Source organism: Dryobates pubescens, chromosome 36, assembly GCF_014839835.1.
Source record: "Dryobates pubescens isolate bDryPub1 chromosome 36, bDryPub1.pri, whole genome shotgun sequence".
Classification (NCBI taxonomy): Eukaryota; Metazoa; Chordata; class Aves; order Piciformes; family Picidae; genus Dryobates; species Dryobates pubescens.
Genome location: NC_071647.1, coordinates 2,282,566 through 2,309,262, shown reverse-complemented (window position 1 = coordinate 2,309,262; position 26,697 = coordinate 2,282,566). Strand labels below are relative to the sequence as shown.

Here is a 26,697-nt window from a genome sequence, read left to right as displayed (position 1 = left end):
GAAGGTCAAAGAAGGGGGAGGGAATTCTGTATAATATCATGGGGGAAAAAAAAAAGTATCTCGGAGCTGCTGGAGAATTGGTGCGAAGGAGGGAATTTTAGACGGGATCAATAAAGGGATGAATAGAGCTCCCTTCCTTTTCCTCCACCAGAGAGAAACCGAGAGGGAGACGCTGGTTTATCAGCAACGTGCTTTTACACCCCCACACCCCCCCACACACATACACACCCTCTCCTCAACCTCCCCAACCCCATCCCTCCCCCCCTTTTATTTTTCCCCCCCTCTTTCTCCCTCGCTTTAAGCTGAAAACTGATTACAGGTTGCTTATCGATTGCAGCCCAATTTCACCCTTTCTAGCACACATCGCGAAGGGAATTTTTTCCCCCCCTTTTTCTTTTTCTTTTTTTTTTGTTCATATCGCATCAATTATTTATCATATTTGATAAATCCAGCAGCACTCCAGGTTTTTTTTCTTGCCCCCGAGGAAGGAGCGGGCGGCGATTGGAGCCGCTGGAGCCACGTGCCCCCGCGTCACATGGGGCCGGGAGGAAAAAGGGCTCTTTTTTGGTGTAAATCTGGACTCTAATTCCGTAATATATCACGGTACCTCGTAAAACCGACACTAAAACGTCCCGACCTACAAATCACCCGGCCAAATTATGAGTTCATTGTATTATGCGAATGCTTTATTTTCGAAATATCAAGCCGCAAGTTCGGTTTTCCCATCCGGAGTCTTTCCCGAGCAAACTTCTTGCGCTTTCGCCTCCAACACCCAACGAACGGGTTATGGGGCCGGATCCACTCCTCCTTTCGCCGCTTCCATGCCCGGGCTCTACTCCAGTGGCAGCGCCGTACACCCCCAACCCCCCAATATGTATTCCTCTGGTTATGGCCTGGAACCCGGCTCTTTCAACATGCACTGTTCCCCTTTTGAACAAAACCTCTCCATGATGTGCCCGGGAGATGCTTCCAAGCAGAATTGCAACAAAACGGACCAGAGGGACTCAGATTTGCAAAGCGACACTAACTTCCGTATCTACCCCTGGATGAGGAGCACAGGTAAGCCCCAACCTCCCGAAAGAGTGAAGCCCTGGGTATGTCTCTGTGTGTGTGAGAGAGGGGGGGAAGTGGGGGGAGTGTAAATTATTTGCTGGCGTGCGAGGGAGGGGTGGGGTGGGGTGGGGGAATTGTCCCCAACTCCTTTCATGACGTTTCACCCAAAACGCATCTTCAAAAGAGAGAGGGGGAGAGCGAACACCCCCTCCCCACACACACCACCACCATAAAGCCATCCTTTTAGCTTTAAATATTTATTGGTGCGTTGCTGGGGCTGGGTATGTGCAGGGCACAGGGCAGTTTGTCTTAGAGGGGACAAGACAGAGCTGCAGAAATAATGGCCAGGCTCCTCTTCTCCTATATTTACAGGATGGAGATGGTGCTAACCCCGTGCAGATATAGATTCCGAAAGAAACTATTTATGGGAGGTGCCTGCAAGCTTGGTTTGTTTGCTGTTAGATTGCAAAACCTTCATTTACCAGCCCCTCCACCACGATGTGCCAGACACTGCAATTAAACGTAGCGTGTTGCCATCAGAAACAGCAACACATCATTCCCGGGGCAATTAAAAACTCCGCTCTCCAGCCGGTGACACTCTGGCCGGAATCCGGATAGATGGATGGATGGATGGATGGATGGATGGATGGATGGATGGATGGATGGAACGGGAGGACGTCTCTGTGACCTCTCAAGAAACATCACCGCGGTGTGATGGTCTTTAGGGACCATGAGGTGCTCAGCGTGACCCTGCTGGGTTTCTACAGAGCAGCGCAGCTTCGCGGAAGGCCGCGCAGTGATTCGCGGGAGAGGAGCCGGGTGGGGGACGGGACACGCAGCCCCCGCACATGTCTCAACCCCAAAGCTGATGGAGGCCGGGCGGCTACGCTGCCTCTCGTCACCAATCGTCTCCGTCTCAGGGTATTAATGTCAATTAACATTTAATAAATATCCATTTCCCTGGCACGGGAGCGGGCCTGCAGAGTCCCGGCTCCCTCCTTCCCCGGGCTGGGCTGGGTTGCTCCTAGCCGGGCTGGGCTGAGCTCAGCTGCTCTGGGCTGAGTTCCCCTCAGTTTGGAGCATCCCGACCAATGTCCTTGTGCACGCGCAGTCTGTTTACACTGCTGTAATCCTGAGAAGGGGGGAGAAAGGAGCTGCTGTCCCGGCTGGGAGCCGAGGGGAAGGCGTGAGCTCATTTTCCAGCCTCTCCAGCTTCTCAGCAGTGCCAGATTGCAACTTGAGAGCATCCCTGCGAGCCAGCCTCCTTCCGCGGCCAAAATATTCGGGAAAGGTCTTGTTTAGGAATCCTCAGGGGTGAGTGGAGTGCGGGCCAACCTCCCTGTGAAGGAGAGGGCAAAGAAAACAGCGGAGCAGCCAATGCAAAGAGGCTTGGAAAGGCAGGAGTTACCCTCACACCTATTTGGTGGTCAGTTCTTTCCATTACCTGCTCCATAATTCATTCACTTTTGCAGTTGATTTATCTAAGACCGAATATTTCTGGTCATAAACACTTCGCCTCCGCTTTTCTCTGACTTTAGATGTAAGAAACTCCCCCATACCCCCCACCTCTTTTTCAGCCTGTGACGCTGCAAGGATCACCATTAGAGAAGGTTTGGGGAAAGGAGCGAGGTCCTGAACTCCAAACCCAAACCCTGGATGCTCTGGGATCTGCTGAGCCTAAAAAAAACTCGAACTGGGTTGTAAAAGTGGGGTCTCCTCTCCTCCCCCCCCTCCTCCCCCCTGCCTCCTTTCCTAGTGCCTCATGCCCACTGTGCGATCCCGCTTGTGGAATTTCATCAGGGAGCAGAGATAGAGTTGTCATCCCTATTCAGCAGCAGTTTATGGCTCTCTCCTCTCAGCGGATTTTACAACCCGCATTCCACGACCTGCACATTTTTACTTTACAGCCAGCCTGGCTATTTTGCCTTCTTTTTTACTTGCTTTCTTTTCCTTTTCTTTTTTTCTCCTTTTAATGACTGGACCTTTTCTTCTTTTAGAAAGGAAAGGGGGGGGGGGGGGTGTTAAAAAAAAAAAATAAGGGGAAGAAGAAGAGGAGTCCAGTGGAATGTGTGGAGGAGAGGCCGAGGGCTGCTGTTTGCCATCCCAGCTGCTCAGGAGAAGAACACTTTATACTATAGATATACATCGCATTTACATAAAGGATAGAGTCAGGATCACAAACACCATATTGTAGAATTATTCCCAACCCGACTCCAGGAAATGTCGGGTGGAAAGAGAGAGTTAAGAGCTGGGCCCTCTCCAAACCCTACTCGCAGGCAGCTGGAGGGTGATGAGGAGCTTAGGGTAGGTGTTTGAGGAGCTTCTCCTCTGAGAACCTCCTTCAAAAGAGCAGCTCGGGGTGGGGGGTGGGGGGGGAACAGCTCCTCTGTCAGCCGCGAAGTCACTGCTGTGCCCAAAACATCCCCTCAAATAATCAAGACCATCACACACCTTCTAAGCAGGCGCCTGATGACAGCTTTAAGAGAGGACAAATAGTTGGATTTGTGTAGGTAGCAGACGCCTCTCTCGCTCTGGCCCGACTGTGTTTCTCTATTCATTCCCCAGCCACACGAATTTGCTGGTGTCTACATGAGAATTAAAGCAGGAGCTCAGATTCTGATCAGTGCTACAAGGGCAGCAAACTTCCTGAAGTTTGCTGTTCCCTCGGAGACACGCACAGGAACACACACAAAAAGCCCTGCACGCTTTTCCTGGATGAAGGGAAATAAAAGCTGGAGTGGTTTGGGGACTGAGAACATTGAGGGTGAGGTGCAGAAAAGCCTCGAGGAAAAGGAGTTGATCTTGCAAATGAAAAAAAAAATAGGGTCGTCCCAGTTTGTCCGGTTCCTCCAGGGACTTTGTCCCCACCGTGGGACTGCAGTGGATAGGTCCTTGCTCTACAGCACCCAAAGATAAAAATAAGAGAGGAAACAAACCCAGTAGCACCAAAGGACGAAATTAAGAGAGTAAACCCTCATCCCCGCTCCCCGCCAACCTCAGCTGATCTAAACTTGCTCTTAATTTCCCAGGCACCGACAGAAAACGCGGCCGCCAGACCTACACAAGGTACCAGACCCTGGAGCTGGAGAAGGAATTCCACTACAACCGCTACCTGACGAGGAGGAGACGCATCGAGATCGCCCACGCCCTGTGTCTCACCGAGAGGCAGATCAAAATCTGGTTCCAAAACAGGCGCATGAAGTGGAAAAAAGAGAACAAAACTACCTGCTCTGGCTCCAACAGCCAGGAAAAACCAGATGCGGAGGATGACGAAGAGGAATGAAAGAAGAGAGAGGTGGATGGATGGCTGGATGGTTGGCTGCAGGAAACGTGGAAACCCACGCGAGAGGAAAAGGAAAAAAAACAAAACAAAACAAAAAGATAAAAAATAAGGGGGGAAAAACCCCGCAGGAACAAAACAAAACAGACTATATATTAAAATAGATAAATAAGTGCATAACTAATTAAGACAAACCCTAGGAATGATACCTTGTGTTTCCTGACACTGAGAAAGGAAAAAAAAAATACTACCTATATTAAAATATCTTTTTTGTTTGGTTGGTTTTGTACAATAGAACGACTATCTACCTATTACATGTGGTTTTAGAGTCGGGATAGACGCATTTTTTTTTCTATGTGAGCCTTCCTCTAGTCCCAGTAATTTGTAAATCTCCGTTTGTACCTCCGCTGTGGCCCCTTTTTTGCCTCCCCCCTCCCGCTATGAAGTAACGTGGTCGTGTTTAGCACCTTTTATTTAGAAAATGTGACACCCCCACCCCCCCCCCCCCAAGAAACAAACAAGAAGCCTGAATGCAAATCACACTTAGCGCATAGAATCCTGTACGCCACACGAATGATTATCACCCTCTCTGTGCTTCCTTTTCTCCCCTCCCCTCCCTCGCTATGCTCTTTTGTCTGTGTATAGTTTTACCTGGACTTCTTCCTTCAAATCTCTACGGAAAACAAAACAAAACAAAACAAGATATAAAAAGAAAAGGGGAAAAAAAAAACCCAGGAAAAACAAATAAAAAGGGAGAGGAATTAATATTGTGCTACGTAAAATGTTGTATATGGAAGTAGCGAATTATTTAATGGCGACGCGTTGCTTTATTTTTTATGGTTTATTTTTTATTCCCCTCGTCTGTGATTATTATTCTTCGAAATAATAAAAGAAAATGCAATTAAAACAACAACAACAAGCAACAAAAAAGGGAAATTAAATCGCCAATAATCAAGCGTTGGGTTCCTTCCCGTATCTCTTTCTTTCCTTCTTTCTTTCTCCTTTACAAATCCACGTTAAAATTGGAATTCCGTGTTCCTTTCTAAAATAAAGACACTGAATATCATTTGTAGGTGGCCACACGCCCTGAACAGCCGACCCCTCCTAAATTTTACCACCTTATCAATAGATTGGACCAATTTACGAAAGTTTCATCGATATTCGAGGCTCTCTCCTGTCTCTCCCTCCTTCTGTGATTGCGCTGGGGCTGTTACTGGAGAAGTTACGAGCGCAAAGGAGGGACGGAAAGAAGCCAGAATCAGCCCAAATAGACTTTAGTGTCCCCCCCCCGTTTTAATTCTTCTAAGGGTTTCGCAGAAAATCCGATGTGTTTGGTCGTGGGGGTTAGCATATTTGTGTTTTTAATTCAATTCCTGCACGGCGGCCTGGAAATCTTTCATTAGCACCAAATAATGTTCGGCATCAAAGCGCGCATAAAATAAATTAAAGCAATTAAACGCAGGGTACAGATAAATAAATAAATAAACACATAAATGGAATCAACAACGCAATACAAAAGGCGAGGAAATTTAAGCACTTGCGCAGGGGCGCATCCTTCGCCACCCTCTCTCCCCGCCCCTGCCTGTTTATTTGCACTGCGCAGTAAGGATGCGGATTCCTCCTGCGGAGGCTCCGTGTAATTTACTCGGCTTTGAGCAAGATGCGCAGGGAAGGAGGAAATAATGATTAAAAAACTAGGAAGATTTGGAAGGAGTTGGAGGGGGCAGCTTTCCACCTTCTCCCTTTTCTTCCCTCCCTGCCTCTCTGCTTTTCTTCGCTCTCCCCTCTGCAGATGGCTTCATGCCCTAAGAGAAGGGGCGCAGGGCATCATCTTTTAGCCAGGTTCTAGCAAAAATAAGATGCCACGCCAAGAATCTGCGCGCCCACGTCTCTCAACACACAGGGATTTGCGGGGTTTGCTGCTTGGGCTAATTGTGGGAAGCTCATTGTTAAAGGCAGGAGGGATTATGGCTTTTCCGCACTGAAATTCCCGCTTGAAACGGGCACTACAGAAAAAAAAGAGGGAATTTTGCCTTATACCTTGGTGAAATCCCTTGGTGCAATCTCTTTCCAAGAGCTCTCTGCGCAGAGAGGGATGGGGAATGGAAAAACAGCGATTCCAGAAATTTCCCCCCAACACACCCTCCCTGCTCCTAGTCTGCAGTGGCTTGGCTGGCTGGCTGCAAACCCACCCCCCACCTCCAAACTGCTCCCCCTACACGGCCCTCTGCAGCCCGGGGGGCAACAGGAATTGAGAATTCCCTGAAAACCAGGCAAAGCAAAATCTCGGCGACGGTTTAATACACCAAAGGCAGGGTAGTACGTTACCGGTGGGGGTGACCCACCTTCCCGGAGCATCCCCCTCCTTACCACCCTGCATACAACCGGGGGATGGGGGGCCACACCTGGGTGGTTTGGGGGTGTCCGGCTGTGGGGATCCCCTGAGGCACGAACCCCTCCTGCTCGACCCTTCCCAGGGCATGGACACCCCGGGCAAGCTTTTATTGCCTTTATTTTCCTCTTCCCACATTTCGCCCCCCCCCCCACCCCCCCTACCCCTCCGCCCCCCCTCCCCGAAATCTCCTAATTGCCCCTTTCAACAGAAAACAATCTCAATAGTGGTTTAAAAAAAGGCATTAAAAAACCCGCACCCGAACCCCACTGTTTTACTATTTCCCTATTTAAAACCCAAACCCAAGCTCTTTATTCGGGGTGGGGGAGAGGGGGCTGTTATTGTTCCACAGCCCAACGTGCTGTTACTCGATTATTTCTCTCCAACAACCCCCGCACTCGGTTCCATGCCACCGAGAAAAGAGGGGGTGGGTTAAAAATAACGTAAAATCTCTGAACCCCTTTTAATATTTTTTTTCCCCCCCTCACAAAATTTGGGGGGGGGGGTGTGGGTAAAAAAAAAAAGAAAGGGGGGGTGGGGGTGGCGGTGGTTAAAAAAAAAAAGATGGCGGCTAAGAAAAAGACTGCTGTTAAACCGGTCATGAAGAAATGCAATAAATTCCTTGTTGTTTTATGAAAATTTACAACTTTGTGATAGAACTTTATGAGTGGCTGGGTTCTGGGATTGGCCAGAGCCGGTCATGTGGACTGCTAACCGTGAACATGAACTTTTTATTATTTCCCATGTGGTTATATTGCACCATTCTTCTGTCCGCTGCACCTTGGGTCGGATCAGTGTCCTCTATAGGGCTCTCTCCTCTTTACATTTTTTTACTTTTGTGTATAAGCTTCGATAGGGCTAAAAAGCAGGGGAGAGGGGAGGGGTGTGTGTATGTGTGGGGGGGACACACGCTTATCCACACATCCACAGCTCACATAGACACCCACCTCTGCGCGCACACAGAGCAAGAGAGTTCTGGGGTGTTGTGGGTTTTTTTTTTTTTTGGTAGATTGTTATTATTTTTAAGTCATTGTTATTTTATTTCTTTTGGGGGGGGGTGGTGGTGGTGTGGGTAAATCCTCTATTAATTTGCCTGCTGAGTTGGAATCTCACTAGTAATGGAGAGGCAGAGGAGATTCTGGACGGAGGAGTGGAGGCTATCATTTTTCACAGAGGGAAGTTACTCCATTTTCTATGCAAATGACAGGGGGGGGGAAAAATCAAAACCCCAAACCCAAACAAACAAACAAACAAACCTCCAAATCACCAAACCAAGAAGCTCTCTCCAAGTCAGAGAGGCAATCGACGGCTATCAGGTTGGGACAATATTTGTCAGCTAACAGATAAGCAAAACGCTGTCTCTTCCTCCCTCTCTATTTCACTCATGCCACAGAAATGGACGTCAAAAGGTAAGGGAATAATATTTGCTTTTCTTCATTTAATGTTTTCTTTTATTATTATTATTTTTTCCTTTGCTTTGAGAAAAATGCTTTTGGCAAGCTGCGTTTTTTTCCTAATCCCATTCCCCATCTCCCTGTATGCCGGGAATGTGTATGTGTGTGTGAGAGAAACAGAAAGAAAAAGGGTGGGGTGGCGAAGAAGGGAAGCACTGGAAGAAATTAGGGGCGATGGAAATCTGTTTAAGTGATAATTTAACCCGAAAAAAAAATAAATAAAAATTAAAGCGTAAAGATGGAGAAAAGAAAAAATAAAAGAAAGGGAAGGAGAAGGAAGGACGTTGAAAAGGTAAAAAAGGAATTCGAAGGAAGGAAAGGAAGAAATTGAGGGAAGCAAAGAAAGAAAATCGGGAAAGAAAACTGAAAGATATAAGACAGGAAGAAGAGATCGAGGGGGGGAAATGAGGGGAAAAAAATAAGAAAGAAAATATCTAAGAGAAAGAAAATAAGGGGATAAGAAGGGGGGGGAAAGCCTGTAAGGTCACCTGGAGATAGTAGACTTGGAATGAAGGATTTTGCAGTAGCTTCGTGACGGAGGCTTTTAGACACTGCCTTTAGAAAAATACCAAACCCTTTGTGGGTAGTTGTCGCGCTTTATTTTTTGGGGTGGGTTTTTGGTTGTTGTTGTTGTTGTTTCTTTCTCCCCCCTTCGCAGCGTCTCTTGCCAGTTTGCTTGTCTTCAGGCGAGCCCAGTAATTTGGCGAAGTTTTGTGTGGAAACCAGTTGGGTTTTGCCTTGCTCTCCAGGGTCATTATGATGTGGGTGGTTTCTTCGGAGAGGGCAGTTTGCGGTGGTCCTCGGGAATAAGGTTCTGGAAATTAGTTTAAGACAAAAAAAAAATAATATGGAGAAACAGAACAAACAAGCAAAAAAATAGTAGGGGGAAAAAAATAATAAGAAGAATTAAGTCAACCCAGGGCGCGATGCTCTCCTTGTATTTTTTCTTCTTCCCCCCCAACCCCCGCCTCCGAAACTCCCAAATGAAGCTGACGTTGCGATGTAATAAACCTCCTTGTATTTAATTGCGTTCTGCAGTGTTAACAGGGCTTTACAGCTTTTCCCGGCTGGAATACCGGCTTGGATTTCACCCCACCGTGTGCCGGTGCTTTTCCGCCCAAGGTTCTGCACAACCCTCCCTCCCCCCCCGCCGCCTTCCCGCTTCCTTCTCTGATATCCCAACGCTCGCTTTTGATTTTAGAATGTAAGAAAATATTTATCCGGAGGTGCCACTCATTTTAAATGTGTTTTATTCGTGATTTCGAAGGGTGTGTGTGTTGAAATATCGAATTAATTGCTGCTGTTCCGAGGTGCTTTTTCGAAATGAGATAGGGTGAGAGATTGTCTCTGTGAAGCGAGGTGGGGTAAGAGGAGATTCATTACTTAAGCATAAACCGGTTTATGACGTGACGATTTATCTCACTGTGCCTGAATATTGCGCGGACAAGAGTCAAGGATCGGGGGCCGCGGAAATAATAAACAGAAAGTCATTTTTAAAAGCGATTTCTTCCCGAACCTGTTACATTTTTCATAAATCACAGTAAGAAAGATAGAAAGCAAGCAAGCAAGCAAGCAAGCAAGAAAGAAAGAGAGATAGAAAGAAAGAGGGAAAGAGGGGAAAAGAAATATTAACGCCGGTTGCACCGCCCGCCTTTTCTCGAAGTCTCTCGTTATTTTTTGCTCTTGGAAAGGGGAAAATAAATGATTAAAATACGAGTTTAATTCAGAAACCTTGTTCCAAAATGGGATTTAGGCCAATTCTTCCGTACCTCTCATGGACAAACCACTTGTGGAAGCCACGCACCTCGGTGCGGGCACGTCCTTTTCACTATTTCAGCCCGGTTTAAAGTGGGATAACCGAGAAATCTCCCCGCACCCCCGAGGGCTTTTGTGGTTAGGGCTTGGGGAGGGGGAGTGCGGGTATGTGTCCGAGCTCCTCCCGGACAGGCTCCCCTCCCCATCCTCCCTTTGCTTGTTAATTGAAGGATCTAAACCCCAAAGCGGGGTGCAGAGAGGGCAGCCCCCGTCTCGCCGTCGTCCCCCCGGTGCCGTCGCCGCTCCCGGGGCTCGCCCATTCCCCGCCGTTTGCTGCCATCTACCGTCAGCCGCGGCGGGCGGCGGCTCCCGGGGGGCTCCCCGCAAGCCTGTGACCCCTGAGGGGGCACGACGAGGGTGTGTGTGCTCTTGTCTTGGCTGCCCCTCCTTTACCCCAAGCCTGGGTGGTGGTCCCAAGAACCCCCCGGCCATGCTCTTGGATGCTCTTCAGGCCTGGTGTCCTGCTGGGAATTGCGTTTGCAACTACATGTCTAACCTTAAAGTCTCTGGATATACATGTGTAGGGCGCAAAGGTACATGTATGTGTGCTCACATGTGACTTTATGGACACCCCACATGTGTACCGTGATCTATACATCCACCCCCCAGCCCCCAGCCTATGGTGATGAGCAGGGTAAAGCTGTTCCGTGCCCGGTGTGTGCGAATCTATACATCTAGCCACACATAGACCACCTCACATCTGTCCATATGCAGAAGAAGGGCAGATGAGAGGTAGCTGGAGGCGAATAGAAGAAGAGCTGTTGTAAGATGCGATAATGACACAGAGGAAGAGGATTTGAGCTAATCAGCACAGCAAAAAAATGAGCTTTTATTCATTTATTGCTCCGAGTGGTTCGGGTTTTGGTTTGGTCTGGGGTTTTTTTGGTGGGGTCTGGGGAAGAGACGTCAAGTGGTGTCCACAGGACTGAGGAAGTTGCTGGAGAAGGAGCTGGGGGGTAAAACCAGGCGACGAATCACTTTTAAGTTACTGTAGGAACAATGCGTGCCTGTGATTTTAAAAGGTTTCTCTCTCGCCCTCCCTCCCTCCGGCTTTCTTCCTCTCGTTTTCTCCTTCTACCACACAGTTTCCTGGCAACTGTTTACGTCTAGACCAGAGACATTTTCTATTAAAAAAAAAAAAAAAAAAAAGGAAAAAAAGAAAAGAGTAACATGGCCAAAGACTATGTTAAAAAAGAAGAAGAAGAAGAAGAAGAGATTTGTTAAAAAGGGAAAAAATCCAGGGGAGAAAAAAGTTTCTCTCTTGACCAGCAACAGCCATGATTAACTTGTTCCATGCTGCAATTCCCAACACCCCCCAGCATCCCCTTGCCGCGTTACACGATCCATCTCGCCTTTTCCATTCCTTCTCCCTCCTTTTCCCAATATTATTTGACCAGCAGCCTCCACCCCCCCACACCCCCCACCCTCTCTTGCCACTTTCTCCTTTCCAAGGTTTGCTTTCACTGAAATACTTCATTCTGGATGCATTTTGAGTCCCCCAATCTCCCTCCCTCCTTCCCCCCCCCCCCGCCCCCCCTTCTTTTTTTTGGTGTGTGTTAATAATTAGCTGCACTCTTTAATGGAACAATGGTAGATTATTATTGCTCCTTTTCAAAGATGCCATTAACAAGGTTATTATGCACTGCTCGGGAAGTCAGGTAAATTAAACTTAAATTGCTGGAAATTAAGTTTCAAGCGGTTATGAGCGAGGATTTTATTTCCTTTTTCTTTCTTTCTTTTTCTTTTAACACCTTGAAGGGTTATTGTTTTAAACACTCCAACCCTGGAATTCTGCGTGGCTCTGTCGGGGTTTATTTTCGAAGCGATTTTTGGGTGTGCAGGCAGGAGGCTTACAGGGAAAAGCTGCTCTGCTGCCAAGGGTTTTCTATGTCTGACTCCAGGAACAAGGGGGTTTTTCAAGTGTTTTCGTGGTGTTGGCTTGACTTTATGGCTGCAATAAGTCCCTCGGTAGGGAAACCCCCGCTGTGTTCTCACTTCAGAAGGATCGGGAATTCCAGCTCCACATGAAAAAAAAAGGGAGAAAAAAAAAAAAAAGGGGGGGAAAAAAAAGAGGAGTTTCATTTTTTATTGGAACCAACTGCACTGAACTTTTCTACCAAGTTCTGAGAGGGTTTAGCTTTCACACAAGCAACTCTCTGTTCTGTTTGCATTTCCACATATTTGCGTGTTGCTTTAATCCCCTCATCTATCTGCCTGGCTCTGCTTGCTGGGGTTGGCCAGAAAAGCAAAAAGACCAAGATGGAAAAAAAAAAAAAAAGAAGTGAAGTGGGACCTTCCCGGGCAGCGATCTGGGGTTGTACAGGCTGTAAATCCTCCTTTTTATCTGCATTTATAACCCTGCCAGATGAGTGATGTCTGTCAGGAGGGGAAAGCCGCTTTCCCAGCCTAGTCGAATCTGTTATTCCACCTTCTGGTGTCTCTTGCAACTTCCCCGCTTTATTGCCTCCTCCTTAGCAAACCCCGAGCCTGGTTTTGTTGGTTTTTTTTTTTTGAGGAGATGAGGCCAAAGATTTGAATAAAGATGTGCTCAAAGAAGGTTTTTTTTTTAACTTAAGGGCTCCTGGATAAACTCGCTTCTTGCACTGGCTCCGGCTCCCTCCCGTCTGAGCTGGCGCTAGAGGCGTCCAAAGAAAATATATTTGCAAAATCCATCTCAGATTTACCTTCGGATTTTACGGGGGTAAGGTAGGGGGGAGGAAAGGCAGGAAAGCTCCTGTAGAACTACCAGGCTAATAACCTAAGAGTTTAAAATTGTTCAGTTTTGAATTTTATCTCCTTTTTTTTTGGGGGGTGTGTGTGTGTGTGTGTGTGTATATTTTTTTCTTTTTAAGAAAGCTTTTGAGCCGGGAATAGGAACCACCTCTATGCTAAACACTCAGTTCACCGAGATTTAGTGCGGTTTTAAGACCTCTGCTCCTATTTACATCTATTAGAGGTGGCAAATCAATTAGACCGCGGGCCTGACCCTCCGGAAGATGAAAACTATGACAGGCGATGGGGCTTTTTTTATTTTTTTTCCCCCCACCTTGAGAACCAAGTTTTCTTTTCCTCCCCCAAATAGCCATCTCTAGGGTCATCCTTCTTCTCAGAGGCAAGACACTAATTTTTATGGAGGTTTTTTTAATCTACAGAGCATCTGAGATGTCAGCGACACACAATCAGCAAGCGGCCAACTTCAATTAGTGTATTCTTGTATTTTCTTTTCTAATGTCGGCCGTCAAAGTAAGCGTAAAGCCTGGTTTTAGCCAGAAAGGAAGGAGGATGAGTAGTATTTGACTACGCTAACACTTGAGGCTGGAGGATATTTCCCTCCTCCCCCCCTCCCCCCGAAGTATTTCGAGGGGGATTTATTTGCAAAGCCATCCCCCAGAAGTGAGAGAAAACAGGAGAGCAAACAATTTCAGCAGATGTACTCACGCACCGAATTATTTCTTTCTCATTTCTTAGACGCAAAAACAATTTGCATGCGGAGCTGCTCACAGCCAGATAGTCGCCGGGTTCCGAGGAGCTACAACTATTGCGTAACTCTAACGCAATGTCTGAGCTGTTAGGCTTAGCAAAGGGCTTAACTTCGGGCTCTCATCCCAGTATTTTTTTTTGTTCCTCTTCTCTAGTCATCATTCCCTTTCAATCTCACTTTTCATTTTGCTTTTTTTTTCTTTCCTCCCCCCCCCCCTCACATACCAATAAAGCAGATCTACGTAAGTTTGGGTCCATTCCATACACAAAGGGAAACTCTGCAAGAACAAATATAAGAGATATCAGTCAAGGAGGGAGAAGGGAGGAGTGTGTGGGGGGGGGTGCGGGGGTGCGCGTGTAGGATGAAAACTACTTCCTTTGCATGTTATTTCCTTGAATTATAAGGATTACGTTTCAGTCGAAATGTTCATTGCAGCCGTGGCATGAAACAATCTTGGCTTTGGTGCTGTAAACACGATGTTTAAAATAAATTAGCTCGTAATAAGACACGGGTTTAGTAGATACTTCAAGCTCGGTCGGAGAGAGCCGCTTTGGCAGCTCCACAGACACCATGTCATGTATGTAATTCTAGATTTGTGGCAACACAGATCCAAGTACAGGGGATATGTGTGTGTGTTATAAAGCGTGTCATTTCATTGCACAGAAGACCCGACAGACAGATGGCCACAAATTCGGGCAGGAAACAAACCCTTGATAAAACGGCAATGATCGGGAGAACAGTCCTGGGTTTAATTTAGTTGGGGTTGGGTTTTTTTTTTTCTTATTATTTTATGTATGATATATTTCTTTTCTCTCGGAGACCAATCTGATTTTCCCTTTTGGTGAAAAAAATAATAAATAAATAAAAAGGGGGGGAAAAGATAAAAGGAAAAAGAAGGCTGTGGGAGATCCAACTCCACTTTGAGCAAAGCAGGATCTGGATGGGGGGGATGCACCAGGTAGAGCGGATCACATCCCGGGCAAACCCCAAAGAAGCGAAGCCCAGAGTGAAACGCAGCTTTTGGGATGATAAGGAATAGCTCGAGACCTCAGGAATTATCTTAGCCAGTCTTTTAATTTTGCAAGACCAGGTATTTTGAAGTGAGGACGGGCTCAGAGGTGGGGGGTGGGGGTGGGGGCCGGGATGTAAAGCCGCGGGATCTCTGCACACCTCCAGGGCTGCAGCCCTACCGCACCGTTAGTATCCCTCTCGTTTAAAAAAAAAAAAAAAAAAAAAAGAAAAAAGAAAAAAAGAAAATAAAGAAAGAGGAGGAAAAAAAAAAAGGAAACAACATCTCGATCGGTACCAATCAATAATCTCAGCTTTTGATGATAACCTAAAGCTTCCTTTTAGCCATAAAAAGGTCGGGCATACATCTGGTAATAACAAAAAAACGCAAGAGGGCACAATGCGGTACCGGACTCTGGAGAGGATCGGGATTTAGCAAGGGATCAAGGAAAGACTTCGATTTTCCATTTATCTCCGGAATATAAAGCTTTTATACACAGAGGAGGGGAAAAAATAAGAAAGCAACTAAAAAGGAAAAATATTCAATATATGGGAAACGAAGGTTCGGCTCAAGCGAGCGCAGCTTTCCTGATCAGGGAGTGTTAATCTGTGGTAATTAGACAACCATCAGCCCAAATAAGTTGTCAAAAGCGATTTCTCCTGCTCCCGCAAATCTAAATTAACCCACCCGGCGGAATCTCCTCCTTATAAAGTTCACAAACACACAGAGAAAACTTTTTTTTTAACCCCCACCCCTTTCTTTCCCCCGCCTTTTTTTCTTTAACTGTGGCGAAGTACCTAGAGATTTCAGGACGATTTGCAAACACGAGGGGTTAAACTTTTCCGAATGCGAATAATTAACTTTTTGTTTTTTACCCACCCCCATTTACAGCGGCTACTTGTATATACGTTGTCTATGTGTAAATACATATAAGCGCGCACACCGCCATCCGCGCTCTCGCACACCCCCGCTCTGAGCTCCGGGGGAGGGAAGGGAAGGGGAGAGGGGAGGGGAAGGGGAAGGAGCGGGGGGAGCACGCGTTTATTTATTTATGAAGCTCGGAGCGCGCCGGGAATGTTTCTTTTCGGCAGATATTATATATTTGGTTAAGGGGGTGCATTTCTGTTGTTTAAAAGGGAGGGAAAAGGGGGTGGATGGTTTGTTCTTGGGGGTCCCTGGTGCAATCTCAGCTCCTCATGGGTGCTATTTTGCAACCTCAGGCGCCTGCTATTGGTCAGCCCATGATCAGATGGTTGTATTTCCTTGTGTCCCTCGCTGGCACCACGCCATCTCCCTTCAGCTAAAACCCAATCTCCGATATACTACTAATAGCTAAACCACTTGGACTATAAAACACAACAAATCATAAAAGCCGGGGAAAGGACGGCAAAAAAGCTCCTTCCAATGAGTTCTTATTTTGTCAACTCGACCTTCCCGGTGAGTCTGGCGGCGGGGCAGGAGCCCTTCCTGGGACAGATCCCGCTATATCCCTCGGGCTATGCGGATCCTTTGAGGCACTATCCCAGCACCTATGGAGCCACGGGAGTCCAGGAGAAAGGTTATACCTCCTCTCCTTACTACCAGCAAAGCAACGGAGCCTACAGCCGCAGCTCCGCCTGTGACTATGGGGCCGGCGGTTTTTTCAGGGAGAAGGACCCTGCGTGTGGCCCCCCCAGCCTGGACGAGGTGCCCTTCGCCCCCGAGCCGCGCAAATCGGACTGCGCGCAGAGCAAAAGTGTGTTCGGAGAGAGCGAGGAGCAAAAGTGTTCCGCCCCGGTTTACCCCTGGATGCAGCGGATGAACTCTTGCAATAGTGAGTTTACTCTTTTACAGAAATAAATACATCAATCTCCTCCCCCCCTTTCTTATTTGTTACCGCCAGAGAGAGAGAGAGAGAGCGAGAGAGCGAGGGAAGCAGGAATAAGATTCACTTTAGAGCCCAAACTTCCAGCCGGGAAGTTGGGCGACAACAAGAAGCTCAAACTTACTCCTTGACACGCACCCAAAACTTCACGCTACTGAAGTATCTTCCCCCCCCCCAACCCCCCACCCTCCCCCAGCTAAAAAAGTTTACCCTCTATTTAAACCCCAGCACAGCATTTCTCCATCACGCACACACACACACGCGCACACACAGACATCCTTGTTGGTTTCTCTCTTCTTTTTTTGCACATTCCAGTTTGCGTGTCACTCAGCTACACCGATTTGTCTCTGTCTTTCCCCCACACGCACTGGGAGATATCTTTTCTACATCAGATCTGGATGGCTTTGCACACGCACCCCTCACACACACACACATACACACACACTCCCCCCGCTCTACGCACACGCACACACCTCCCTCCACGCTGCTCCCTCTCTCGCTGGCTGCCCGATTCCCCGAGTTAAATAACACGAAAGAGTTTAAATATTTGAAAGGAGAGGGCTACATTTTTAATGAAACTCGCACGTAATGAAAAGTCTGCTCGGGGAAGATAGATATATATATTCATATTTTTTTTTCCCCTTCCCCTCCTGGTGATATATGACTTCTTTAAGTGCTGTTTCCTCAATCAAAGAACAGAAAAAATAAAAGGGGAAGAGAAGAAAAAAAAAAAAAGTGCGTGGGGGAGAAAAATAATAGAGGCTCCCCACCCTCCTCCCCATGTTTAGATGCATTTGTTGCCTTTTAAATTCCAAATTGATGTCCATTAGCGCAGGGACATAAAAGTGTTGTGTCCTCTTTAATGTAGAGTTTGGGCAGATCGATTCACTTCATTATTGCTTAAATGCTCAGATCTATTACAGTTGCCGGTAGGGTGGAAAATAGCGAGGGAGGGCTGGCGAGGTGGGGGAAGGAAAGAACACCTTGCGATTTTTCATTCCGGAATAAGATAGATCTTGCCCTGTCTTCCCCAGCCCTGCCTGCAGCCTGGCAACTTCACCATTAACCTCTCTGCCCGCCTTGCCTTGCCTTGCAGCGCTGCTGCGAATCTTCCAGCGGGTGCGGCCCGGCCAAAGGGAGCCCTCCGTCAGAGCATGGAGGGGCTCCCGGCCATGGGGATTGTTTTGGGGTAGCCCAGAGCTTTTGGAGGGCAAGGGACAGGGCATGCACCTCCTCTGCATACAGCCGCGGTGCGGGGCATAGCATCTCCGCCGGTTATCCAAGCATCTCCGCGGCTCCATTAAACCTAGGGGCTATCCCTTCTGTTTCCTTTATTTTATTTCCCCTCATATTTTCACCCTATATTTTTCTTTATTTGTTCCCCTTATTTGTTGCTCTTTTTTTCCTATCTGTTTCTTTCTTTTTTTTCCCCCCCGTCCTTTTATTTTTTTCTCCCCTCCCCTGCGGGTCTCACAGGTTCTTCTTTTGGGCCCAGCGGTCGCCGAGGCCGCCAGACCTACACCCGCTACCAGACCCTGGAGCTGGAGAAGGAATTTCACTTCAACCGCTACCTGACCCGGCGCCGAAGGATTGAGATCGCTCACTCCCTTTGCCTGACGGAGAGGCAGATCAAAATCTGGTTCCAGAACCGTAGGATGAAGTGGAAAAAAGAGAACAAATTGCTCAACTCCTCGCAACTCAGCGCGGAGGAAGAGGAGGAGAAAACGGCGGAGTGAAAGCATTATTTAAAAGCACAGGAAAAAGAAAAAAAAAAGAAACGACAAAAACAAATCAAAACAAAACCCAACGAAATAAATTAGGGAGTGAGTGAGAGTGTGAGAGCCGAGAGGATGGTGAAGGGGGGTGTGGGCTGGTTGCGAGGACAGGGAAAACCTGCACATTGGTGGGACAAGCCCTCAGCAGCAGTGGCAACAGCTAGGAAGTTTGGGCCACCAATGCCATGGACTCGTGTTCCCAGTGATCTTGTCGTGTCCAGCAAAAAAAAAAAAAAAAAAAGGAAAAAAAAAAAAGGAAAAAAAAAGGGGAAAAAAAAAAAAGAAAAAAAAATCAGGCTTCTAGTTGCGTTTTTTAATATTATTTTTATCCCCTCTTCTGAGATCTCCCTCCCACTTCCCCCACTCTTGAGATAAAATAATAATAATAATACAAAAGTCAAGAGACAAGAGGATAAGAGAGAGAGAAGGGGGGGGGGGAAGGAAAGGGAGAAAAAAAAAAGAAGAGACAAAAAAAAAAAAAGAAAGGAAAAAAAAGAAAGGACTCTTCCCCGTGTTTCTACCCTTGGTGTCACTGTTAGTAACCTGCTAACTCTTGTATTTAATGGAAGTGCTGCAATATTTGTCATTTTGGGGTGTTTATTGTCTTAATTTTGTAAAGATGTTTCCTGCACGGTGGACATAGGGTTGGTTTGGATATTGTTTTTCTCCCCTCACCCCCCCACCCCCCCCCATTTTTCTTTCCTTTTATTATTATTTTTAAATCCCTCTCCTTTCATAAATTAATCAAATCCTGGGGGCTTTGTAATTAGTTCGTGGGGTTGTTTTTTATTTTTTTCCCCCTTTTTTTTTTTTGGGGGGGTGGTGGTTGTGTGTGGGTTTGGGGGATGGAGGGGAGGTTGATTGTTTTACTTTTTATCCTGGTTGGGGGGGAGGGGAGGGAGGGGGGAAAGAAAAAAAAAAAATCTACTGAAAGAACGAGAACTACCTAAAAAAAAAAAAAAAAGAAAGAAAAAAAAGCTGCGATAAAGCGACCACAACAACGCCAACAAAGTTCTATTTTATTAATTTTTTTGTACGTGCTGTGTTTGAAGTTTGTCTTAGGTATGAACATGGAATTCTCTAATAAAAACAAAAGTCTTCGATCTCACGCACAGTCCTCCCCCCCCCACCCCCCACCCCCCAACCCCCTCTTCCGCCACCAAGCCCTGTCATTATTATTACGATTCTCTTTCCCTTTTCGCAGGGAAATCTTCCATTCTTTAAGGAGCGAGAGGGTTGTAAAACCTCCTTGCTGTTCCCTGTGTGACAATGTCTCCTAATTTGCAAGGACAAGCAGCCTCCGAGCACACGGAAGTTACAGTGGGGAGATAAATCTGGTTTTCCCTTTCTTTCTTTCCCCCCTCAGTGTTTTGGGGTGGGTTGTTGGGGGTATTTTTGCGTCTAATCTGAAATGGAAGACCTTTCACCAAGAGTATTTCCTCGCTGCCATTCTGCTTTAGTATCGCTCCTCTCTTTTTTTTTTTTTTCCCCCTCTCTTTTTTTTTCTCTCTCTTTTTTTATTGTTACAGTACAAAGAGTTATGACGAAACGCTCTCCATATACATAATAAATCAAGGAAACGGGGGGGGGGTGGGTTAAGGGAAAAAAAGCTCTCATTTATCTACCAAAGATACCTAACGTTTGCCTAGCATCTTTCAAACATCTGGTCCTTTACAGTATATACCTCCCCCCCCCCCCCCTTCATCCCCCCAATCAAAGTGAAGTGTATCGCCCAAAAAAAGTCCAGATTTCAAGGAAATTTGGCTTGTGAAATGAGGAGCTCCTCAGCTCCAGGGTACAGCCTCCATGTAAGGAGGAGGGGGGTGGAAAAAAAGGAGGGGAAGGAAAAGGTGAGGGTAAAAATATAATCTAAGCTAAGTCTAACGAGATCTTTCTTAAAAAGTGGCTTTTTGTTTTCACGTGAACGCGTTTCCAGTGGCTCTTGTGGCGAGGCTGACTGGTCGGGATGGGATGAGATGGGGGAAGGCTTCTGCTCCGTACCAAAATGGAATTCCGTGCATGCTAGTAACAAACTTTTCCAGGGGGTTTGGGGGAATTATATGAAAGGAAATGCTGCTGCTGGTGGTGGGGTTATTCTGCTTTTTTTTTCTGCTGAGGATTTAGGACTGGAATCAAGCAGCCAGCCGAGCCTAGTTTGGGTCCTGCTCTCTGCAACTTCACGGGGGGAAAAGGCGATGAAACCTTATCTCCTGCTTCCCATTCCCTTTCCCCACCCCACCCCCCCCAAATACCCACCAGAAATACCTATGTATGAATGCGTTCCCCCGTGCCACAAGCTGGTTTAATGTCAGTCACTTTTAAAATCAATTCATGCAGAAGCTTCACAGCTGTAGGACATTTACTATTATTGCCACGCTTTTCATTGCCCGTAATTATTATAATTATATGTCACTTTCAATATGGCGCATAATTTCCAATGAGTTGCAGACAAGCATATGAAATTCCTAAAGTGCCTCGGAAAAAAAAAACAAAAACAAAAACGAAAAGAAAGAAAATAAAAGAAGAAAAAAGAAATTGGAAGACAGAGAGAGAGAGAGGAAAAAAGAGAAGAAGAAGGAAGAAAAAAAAGAAAGGGAGGAAGTAATGCTCAACAAAGCACGGCTCCTTCCTCACGTTTTTACCCATTTCAGCGTGCTTTTGCTCCCCAATATTCCTCGCAGGTTAGCAAATGGAAAAGGAAAACCCATGGAGCACAAGGATGTGGTCAAAGAGGACGTGAAATGATCAGCAACAAGAAAATCCTAAAAGCGACGTTGTCAACCACTTCCACCGGCTGGACTTGGACTCTTTTCCCCCTTTATTTCTCTTCCCTATTTCCCTCTTCCTTTATTTCCTCACACACACCTTCTAGAACTGAGGTGCGATCCCTTCGCTGTCTCCAAGCTCAGCATCCAACACCTTTCGACTTTTTCAACAAAACCCACGCGAAATAAACCCAAAGAGCCACGTTTCCCCCCTCAACTTGCAGCAGCTTTTCCTCGCTTTCCCCCCGCTCTTCCCCCCGCTGCCTGCCACCTTCTACTTCAGATATCAACCAAGAAGCCTTGGCCGGCCTCACAGCGACCCGACACCTCATCCCTCGCCTCTTCTCCAACATCCCCGGCGGGGTCACAAAGGAAGAAATTCAGAGTTTAAGAAAGAAAATGGAATGAGAGGGAAAAAAAAAAAGACCCACGGGGGGAGCGCAGGGAGCGCGCCTCACCCCCCACCCCCCACAAATTTCCAACTCGCCCTTGGATTTTAGGGATGAGAAGGGAAATAATAGAAAGGGGAGTGGGGGGTGGAAAGCGGAGTTTGTTGAGGATAGATTTGGGGGTTCAACGCCTTTCCCTCCCCCCCATCCCAACCTCATTCCATTGAGGGTCTCGCTGCTTATCCCTGTCGCGGCCGGCAGGTGGCGCGCTCCGCCAAGGTGGGGGTGCGAGCGTGGGGGCCGCCGGCCGCGCGCTCATGGATGGGGAAGGGGGGGAGGATGGAAACCACTCGGGGACGCGCTTGGGCGCGTTCGCGTCGTCTCGGGCCTAACCCCCTCGGTCTCCGTCATTATTTGTAACCATAGAGCATGAATTACCTCTTGAGGTCATCAGTGAGAATTTACGACTGGTCAACAAAAGCACGTGATGCCCAAACGCGGCCCCCACACCCCCCCCTCCCCTTTACCCCCCCTCAACCTCCAACCACCACCACCCTCCCTCCTCCTCCTCCTCCACACCCCCCCCCCCCTCATATTTGGCCGCGTACATAGCAAAAACGAAGTACAGTGCATCGCTATAATTCATTAATACATCATAAATCGTCAAGCACAGGGGTTATAACGACCACGAGCCACAAATCAAGCCCTCCAAAATAACCCAAATGAGCTCTTACTTTGTAAACTCGTTCTCAGGGCGCTACCCAAATGGCCCCGACTATCAGTTACTAAATTATGGGACCAGCAGTTCCATGAACGGTTCTTACAGAGATTCAAGCACCATGCATTCCAGCTCTTATGGCTACAACTACAATGGGATGGACCTTAGCATCAACCGCTCAGCCTCCTCTAGTCACTTTGGGGCTGTCGGAGAGAGCTCCCGTGGTTTCCCTTCTCCAGCTCAGGAGAGCAGGTTTAGACAGGCGTCTAGCTGCTCCTTATCTTCTCCCGACTCCCTGCCCTGCTCCAACAGCGAAAGCCATGGAGGCAAACCCACCCCGTCCCCTTCTGACCAAGCTACTTCTGCCAGCACCACCAACACAAATTTCACAGAACTAGACGAGACCAGCGCGTCCTCGGGAGCCGACGAGGGCACTCCAATAAGCAGCAGCATCCCCCGAGCGCAGGCAGAGCCCATCGCGACCTCCACGGCAGCAACAGAAGGGCAGGCACCTCAGATATTCCCTTGGATGAGGAAACTTCACATTAGCCATGGTACAGCTACTTCTTTTTTTTTTTTTTCGTCGTCGTTGTTGTTTATTTTTCTCAAACCCCTCCATCCCTCTCTTTTCCTCTTGTGTTTGAGGGCTTTTTCCCCCCCTTTTCCCTCCCCACCCCACTCCTTGCTTTTTTTTTCCCCTTTCCCACCCCACTGCCTAGCTTGTTTTTCCCCCCCCTTTTCCCTCCCTACCCTACTCCCTGGGTTGTTTCGGTATTTTTTTTTTTAATCTCCCTTTCCTTTTATTCGGTGCTAGCTCTTTGATCAGAATCGCAGCTATTTATTGCTTTTGTATTTCTTGCTCTGATCGCTGCTTTAAAGCTGCCTCTGGCGCCTGGAGGAGATGAGGAGGGGGGGTGGGGAGTGCTGTGTAGGGTGTGTGGGGGGGAGATTTTATTTTAGTTTCGCTATCCTTGTCGCGAAATCAGGGCTTGTTTCAGGCTCTCAGCCCTGTGTGGAGGGTGGGAGAAGGTAATTTAAAAATTGAGGGGAAAGAGGGGGGGGTGGTGGGGGATGTGGTGGGAGGAAAGGAAAGAATTGACCATTAAAATGGCATTATATGCACAGATGGGTCTCTCGGTCCTTTCCTACTCTTATTTTGCTGGGTGTATTCTCCACAATCTGCTCTTGACAAAACCAAAATCGAGAGGAGAATACGCAGGGAATAACGAGCACACACCACCACCCCCTTCCCCTTTTCCCCTCCTGGAGAAAAGGAAGCAGCGTTAAACCTGATGCCACTGCAAACAGAGCCAGCAAACACCCAGGCAGAACTGGGGGAAAGGGAGATTATTTCAACATCTCGCTTCTCCAGTTAAATTATGAATATTGAGTTGCGAATGTCAGATCTGGAGGGGCCAAGGGTAACGGCGGGGGGGGGGGGGGGGGGGGGGGGGGGGGGGGGGGGGGGGGAGAGGAAGGTTTACACGTGTCTGGGGGTGTGCGAGGAAGAGGAGGGAGGGGAGGTGGGGGGGCTGTTATTTGGGGAAGAAGCTTTCCTAGCTGCCCGAAAGAGGTGAGATATTTTACTTCGGGATTAAAAATAATAATTAAAAAATTAAATTAACTAATAACCTTAAAGATAAGCAAAATCCGAGCTGAAAGAACAAACCCAAACCCCGCTGTTGTCCGTGTTATTCAGACATGACTGGACCAGACGGTAAGAGGGCGAGGACAGCATACACTCGCTACCAGACCCTGGAGTTGGAAAAGGAATTCCACTTCAATAGATATCTCACCCGCAGGAGGAGAATAGAGATCGCTCACGCTCTCTGCCTCTCCGAACGCCAGATCAAAATCTGGTTCCAGAACCGGAGGATGAAATGGAAGAAGGATAACAAACTGAAAAGCATGAGCTTAGCCTCGGCGGGCAGCGCCTTTCAGCCATAAATTATATGGGGGGAAATAAATAAATAAATGAATGAAAAGAAGAGGGAAATATCGAGGAGGAGAAGAAGAAGAAGAGATTGGGGGGGGGGGGGGGGGGGGTGGGAAGAGAGAGAAGAAAATAACATAAAATAAAAAACCCACCACCAACAACAACCAATCACCAACAAAACCCAACCAACAACCACCACCAACAACAAAAATACACCAAAACCCGCGGAAATAAATAAATAAAGCCGCCCGCAGAGCTTAGTTTCGGAGTACTGTACAGTGAGGCACCTTCTTTTCGGCATGATAAACATCCTAAACCAACGTGTATGGTACTGCTGTCCCAGGACTGAGTTCATGTCGTGTTCTGTTTGGGGGGTTTGTCTTTTTTTTTTGGGGGGTGCTGTCGGGGGGGGGGGAAGTGGGAGTGGGGGGTGGGAGGGGGGTGGAGGTGGTGAGAGGGGGATGTTTCTTTAATGTTTTTTTTTTTTTCCTTTTGGTTTGTTAATTAAATTTTATTTCCAGATGCTCCTCCATGCTCCTTGTTGTTTCTCTAAATGTATGTGTCCGTGTTCTCTTGATGCTCTTCTGGAAAGCTGGCATGTTTTATGTGAGCCTTTTAAATGTTATAACTTATTTATAAAGCGAGAACAGATACGATTGTTTGTTTATTTGTTGATTTTTTTTTTTAGGGGGGGAGGTGGGGGGGCGTTCTTCCCCTCCCCTCCCCCCTTCTCCCCCCTTCCTCCCCACCCCCACCCCCATCCCTTTCCTGAGTTTACTGCTTTGGGGTGAGTTCTTCTCTGCCTAAGCTAAAATCGGGAGTTCCTGCACTACACTCGCAGAAAAAAAAAAAAAAGTATATATATTAAACAAAAACAAAACAAAAAAAGTTTAAAAAGGAAAAAAAGAGACAAATAAACAAAAAAAATAAAAAAAAGGATAAAATGAAAAAAAAAAAAGAAGGAAAAAAAAAAAGAAAAGGCAAAACTCTTGTATCTTTCTGTCTTAAAAATTGTCCAGTCTGTGTTTTAGTTCAAACTTCAGGCCAGGGTTTCTAATCCCAGGCTCATTCCTGACGTACTCTTAGACGTGGCTTAAACTTCACTATGGAGAAAAATAAAAATACAAGAAAAGAAAAAAAGAAAAAAATAAAAGAAAAACCAAACCAAAACACAACCACAGCGTCTAAAATCAGACCAACAAATGCTCAAATGTCTGTAAATACTAGAAATATTTCTGATGTGACGACTAGACGGTTCGTAGTGGGCAGAGTGAATGCAATGTTCTGTGTAAAAATGGCATCTGTCATGTCTAGCTGCCTGTTAGTACTTTGCCAATAAGCTTTTTGTATTTGTTTGTAGCTTTACTTGAAGTCAAATAAACGTTTCTCCTACTCACAAAGCCTCCCAGTCGCACTTTATACACGACCTCCGAGCCCTACGACACATCCCAAAGCCAGCGAGATGCCTGGGCATGGAGCTGGAGCTCTGCAAGCTCCTCCTGGGCAGCACCAAAACGCACCAACGATTCACGTCAGGAAAACCCCAAACCAAGCAAAGAAAAAAAAACAACCAACCCAGCCCCAAACCTTCGGGAATAAAGCAGCAACTCTCCACAACTACCCCAAACACCGGTTTCCCCCCTCCCCCCCAAAATATAAAACCCCAACCAACACAATTCCGCCACCATCGCATCAAACAAACTGGTTTGCAAGTACTTCTAAGTTGCATTAAGAGGTGGTAAAAACCCTTTCCCCCGGCAGATTTACGTGCAGGAATTATCAGATTAGTGATAGCCACAAGTTTAAAAGCCAAAGATATTTATAATCCTCATCTAGGTCCACGTAAAGCTGCGTTGTGTAGAATTACAGCCCTGGGTGTTTGGAGGGATGTATTTATTAGCTTTTATATACCATGGATCTATATCTCAAAGACGTTTCTATGCTCTTCCCCGCTACCCCTCGCTTCATTGTGCTTTCTCTTTCCACCTCTTCACCATGTAAAACATCCTCTCGCAGCTCTCTCTAACTTACTGACGCTACGAGTCGTCGTCGTCTTCTTTCCAAACCCCCCCCCCCGTCCCTTGCAGATAACTTAACATCATCAAAGATGGCATTTCGCTACTAAGGCATCAGATAACTCCGGTTTAAAGTCGCTAGGTTTGGCTAAAACACCCCTGACATCTCTACACCACTTTTTCTGTTCTTCTTATTGTTATCATCATTATTTCCCCACCCCCCCCCCCCTTCCCCTTACCCCCTTTTCTTTTTCTTTTTATTTCCACCCCCCCACCCCCCACTCCGTTCCATAGCAAGTAAAGTTGGAGCTTAAAAAACTTACCAAACTTAATCTCCCTCTGTTTAGGTACTTCTTAAGTGATTTTGAGAGGGATGTGAAGTGGACTGTCAGATCCCAAACCATTTGCTCGCCTTCCCTTGATTTTTTTTTTTTCCTTTCCTTTTCTCCTCTTTTTATTTTTTTTTCCTCCCTTTTTCCTTTCCTTTTTTTTTTTTCCTTTTTTTTTCTTTTTTTTCTTTTTTTTTTTTACCAATAGCAAACTATACCAAAAGTGGGTATGACATTTAGATGTCAAATGGATAGGGGTTTTATCTCGAAGTTAGATCGTAAAAATCACCCAGACCTCAGACAGATACCCCTCACTGGCTCTCAAAAGTCACGTGAGGTCCATAAAGTTAGTTTTATGGTTTTGGGGAGTTGACAATGTACAATATATTTCACATTCTCTAGAATGTTAAGTGACACTTTAA

The 26,697-nt window shown here is 46.8% G+C and overlaps 3 protein-coding genes across 3 annotated transcripts; all 3 read left to right on the top strand.

The window, feature by feature from the left end:
* Window positions 1-584: 584 nt before the first annotated feature.
* HOXB7 (homeobox B7) lies at window positions 585-4,369 on the top strand. The gene is made up of 2 exons (XM_009899912.2): window positions 585-1,059; window positions 4,083-4,369. The coding sequence occupies exons 1-2, from the start codon at window positions 660-662 to the stop codon at window positions 4,334-4,336; spliced, it is 654 nt and encodes a 217-aa protein (XP_009898214.1). The 5' UTR covers window positions 585-659; the 3' UTR covers window positions 4,337-4,369.
* An 11,381-nt stretch (window positions 4,370-15,750) lies between these two features.
* Window positions 15,751-18,092, top strand: HOXB6 (homeobox B6). The gene is made up of 2 exons (XM_009899909.2): window positions 15,751-16,297; window positions 17,825-18,092. The coding sequence occupies exons 1-2, from the start codon at window positions 15,889-15,891 to the stop codon at window positions 18,082-18,084; spliced, it is 669 nt and encodes a 222-aa protein (XP_009898211.2). The 5' UTR covers window positions 15,751-15,888; the 3' UTR covers window positions 18,085-18,092.
* A 3,848-nt stretch (window positions 18,093-21,940) lies between these two features.
* Window positions 21,941-23,949, top strand: HOXB5 (homeobox B5). The gene is made up of 2 exons (XM_009899922.2): window positions 21,941-22,549; window positions 23,695-23,949. Exons 1-2 carry the CDS (start codon window positions 22,000-22,002, stop codon window positions 23,940-23,942), a joined length of 798 nt encoding a protein of 265 aa, XP_009898224.2. The 5' UTR covers window positions 21,941-21,999; the 3' UTR covers window positions 23,943-23,949.
* Window positions 23,950-26,697: the final 2,748 nt, after the last annotated feature.

Coding starts and splice junctions, on each gene's coding strand:
- HOXB6 (XM_009899909.2), top strand. CDS start 15,889: ATGAGTTCTTATTTTGTCAACTCGACCTTCCCGGTGAGTCTGGCGGCG. Junction 16,298..17,824: donor GCGGATGAACTCTTGCAATA/GTGAGTTTACTC, acceptor CGGGTCTCACAG/GTTCTTCTTTTGGGCCCAGC.
- HOXB7 (XM_009899912.2), top strand. CDS start 660: ATGAGTTCATTGTATTATGCGAATGCTTTATTTTCGAAATATCAAGCC. Junction 1,060..4,082: donor CCCCTGGATGAGGAGCACAG/GTAAGCCCCAAC, acceptor TTAATTTCCCAG/GCACCGACAGAAAACGCGGC.
- HOXB5 (XM_009899922.2), top strand. CDS start 22,000: ATGAGCTCTTACTTTGTAAACTCGTTCTCAGGGCGCTACCCAAATGGC. Junction 22,550..23,694: donor GAAACTTCACATTAGCCATG/GTACAGCTACTT, acceptor CGTGTTATTCAG/ACATGACTGGACCAGACGGT.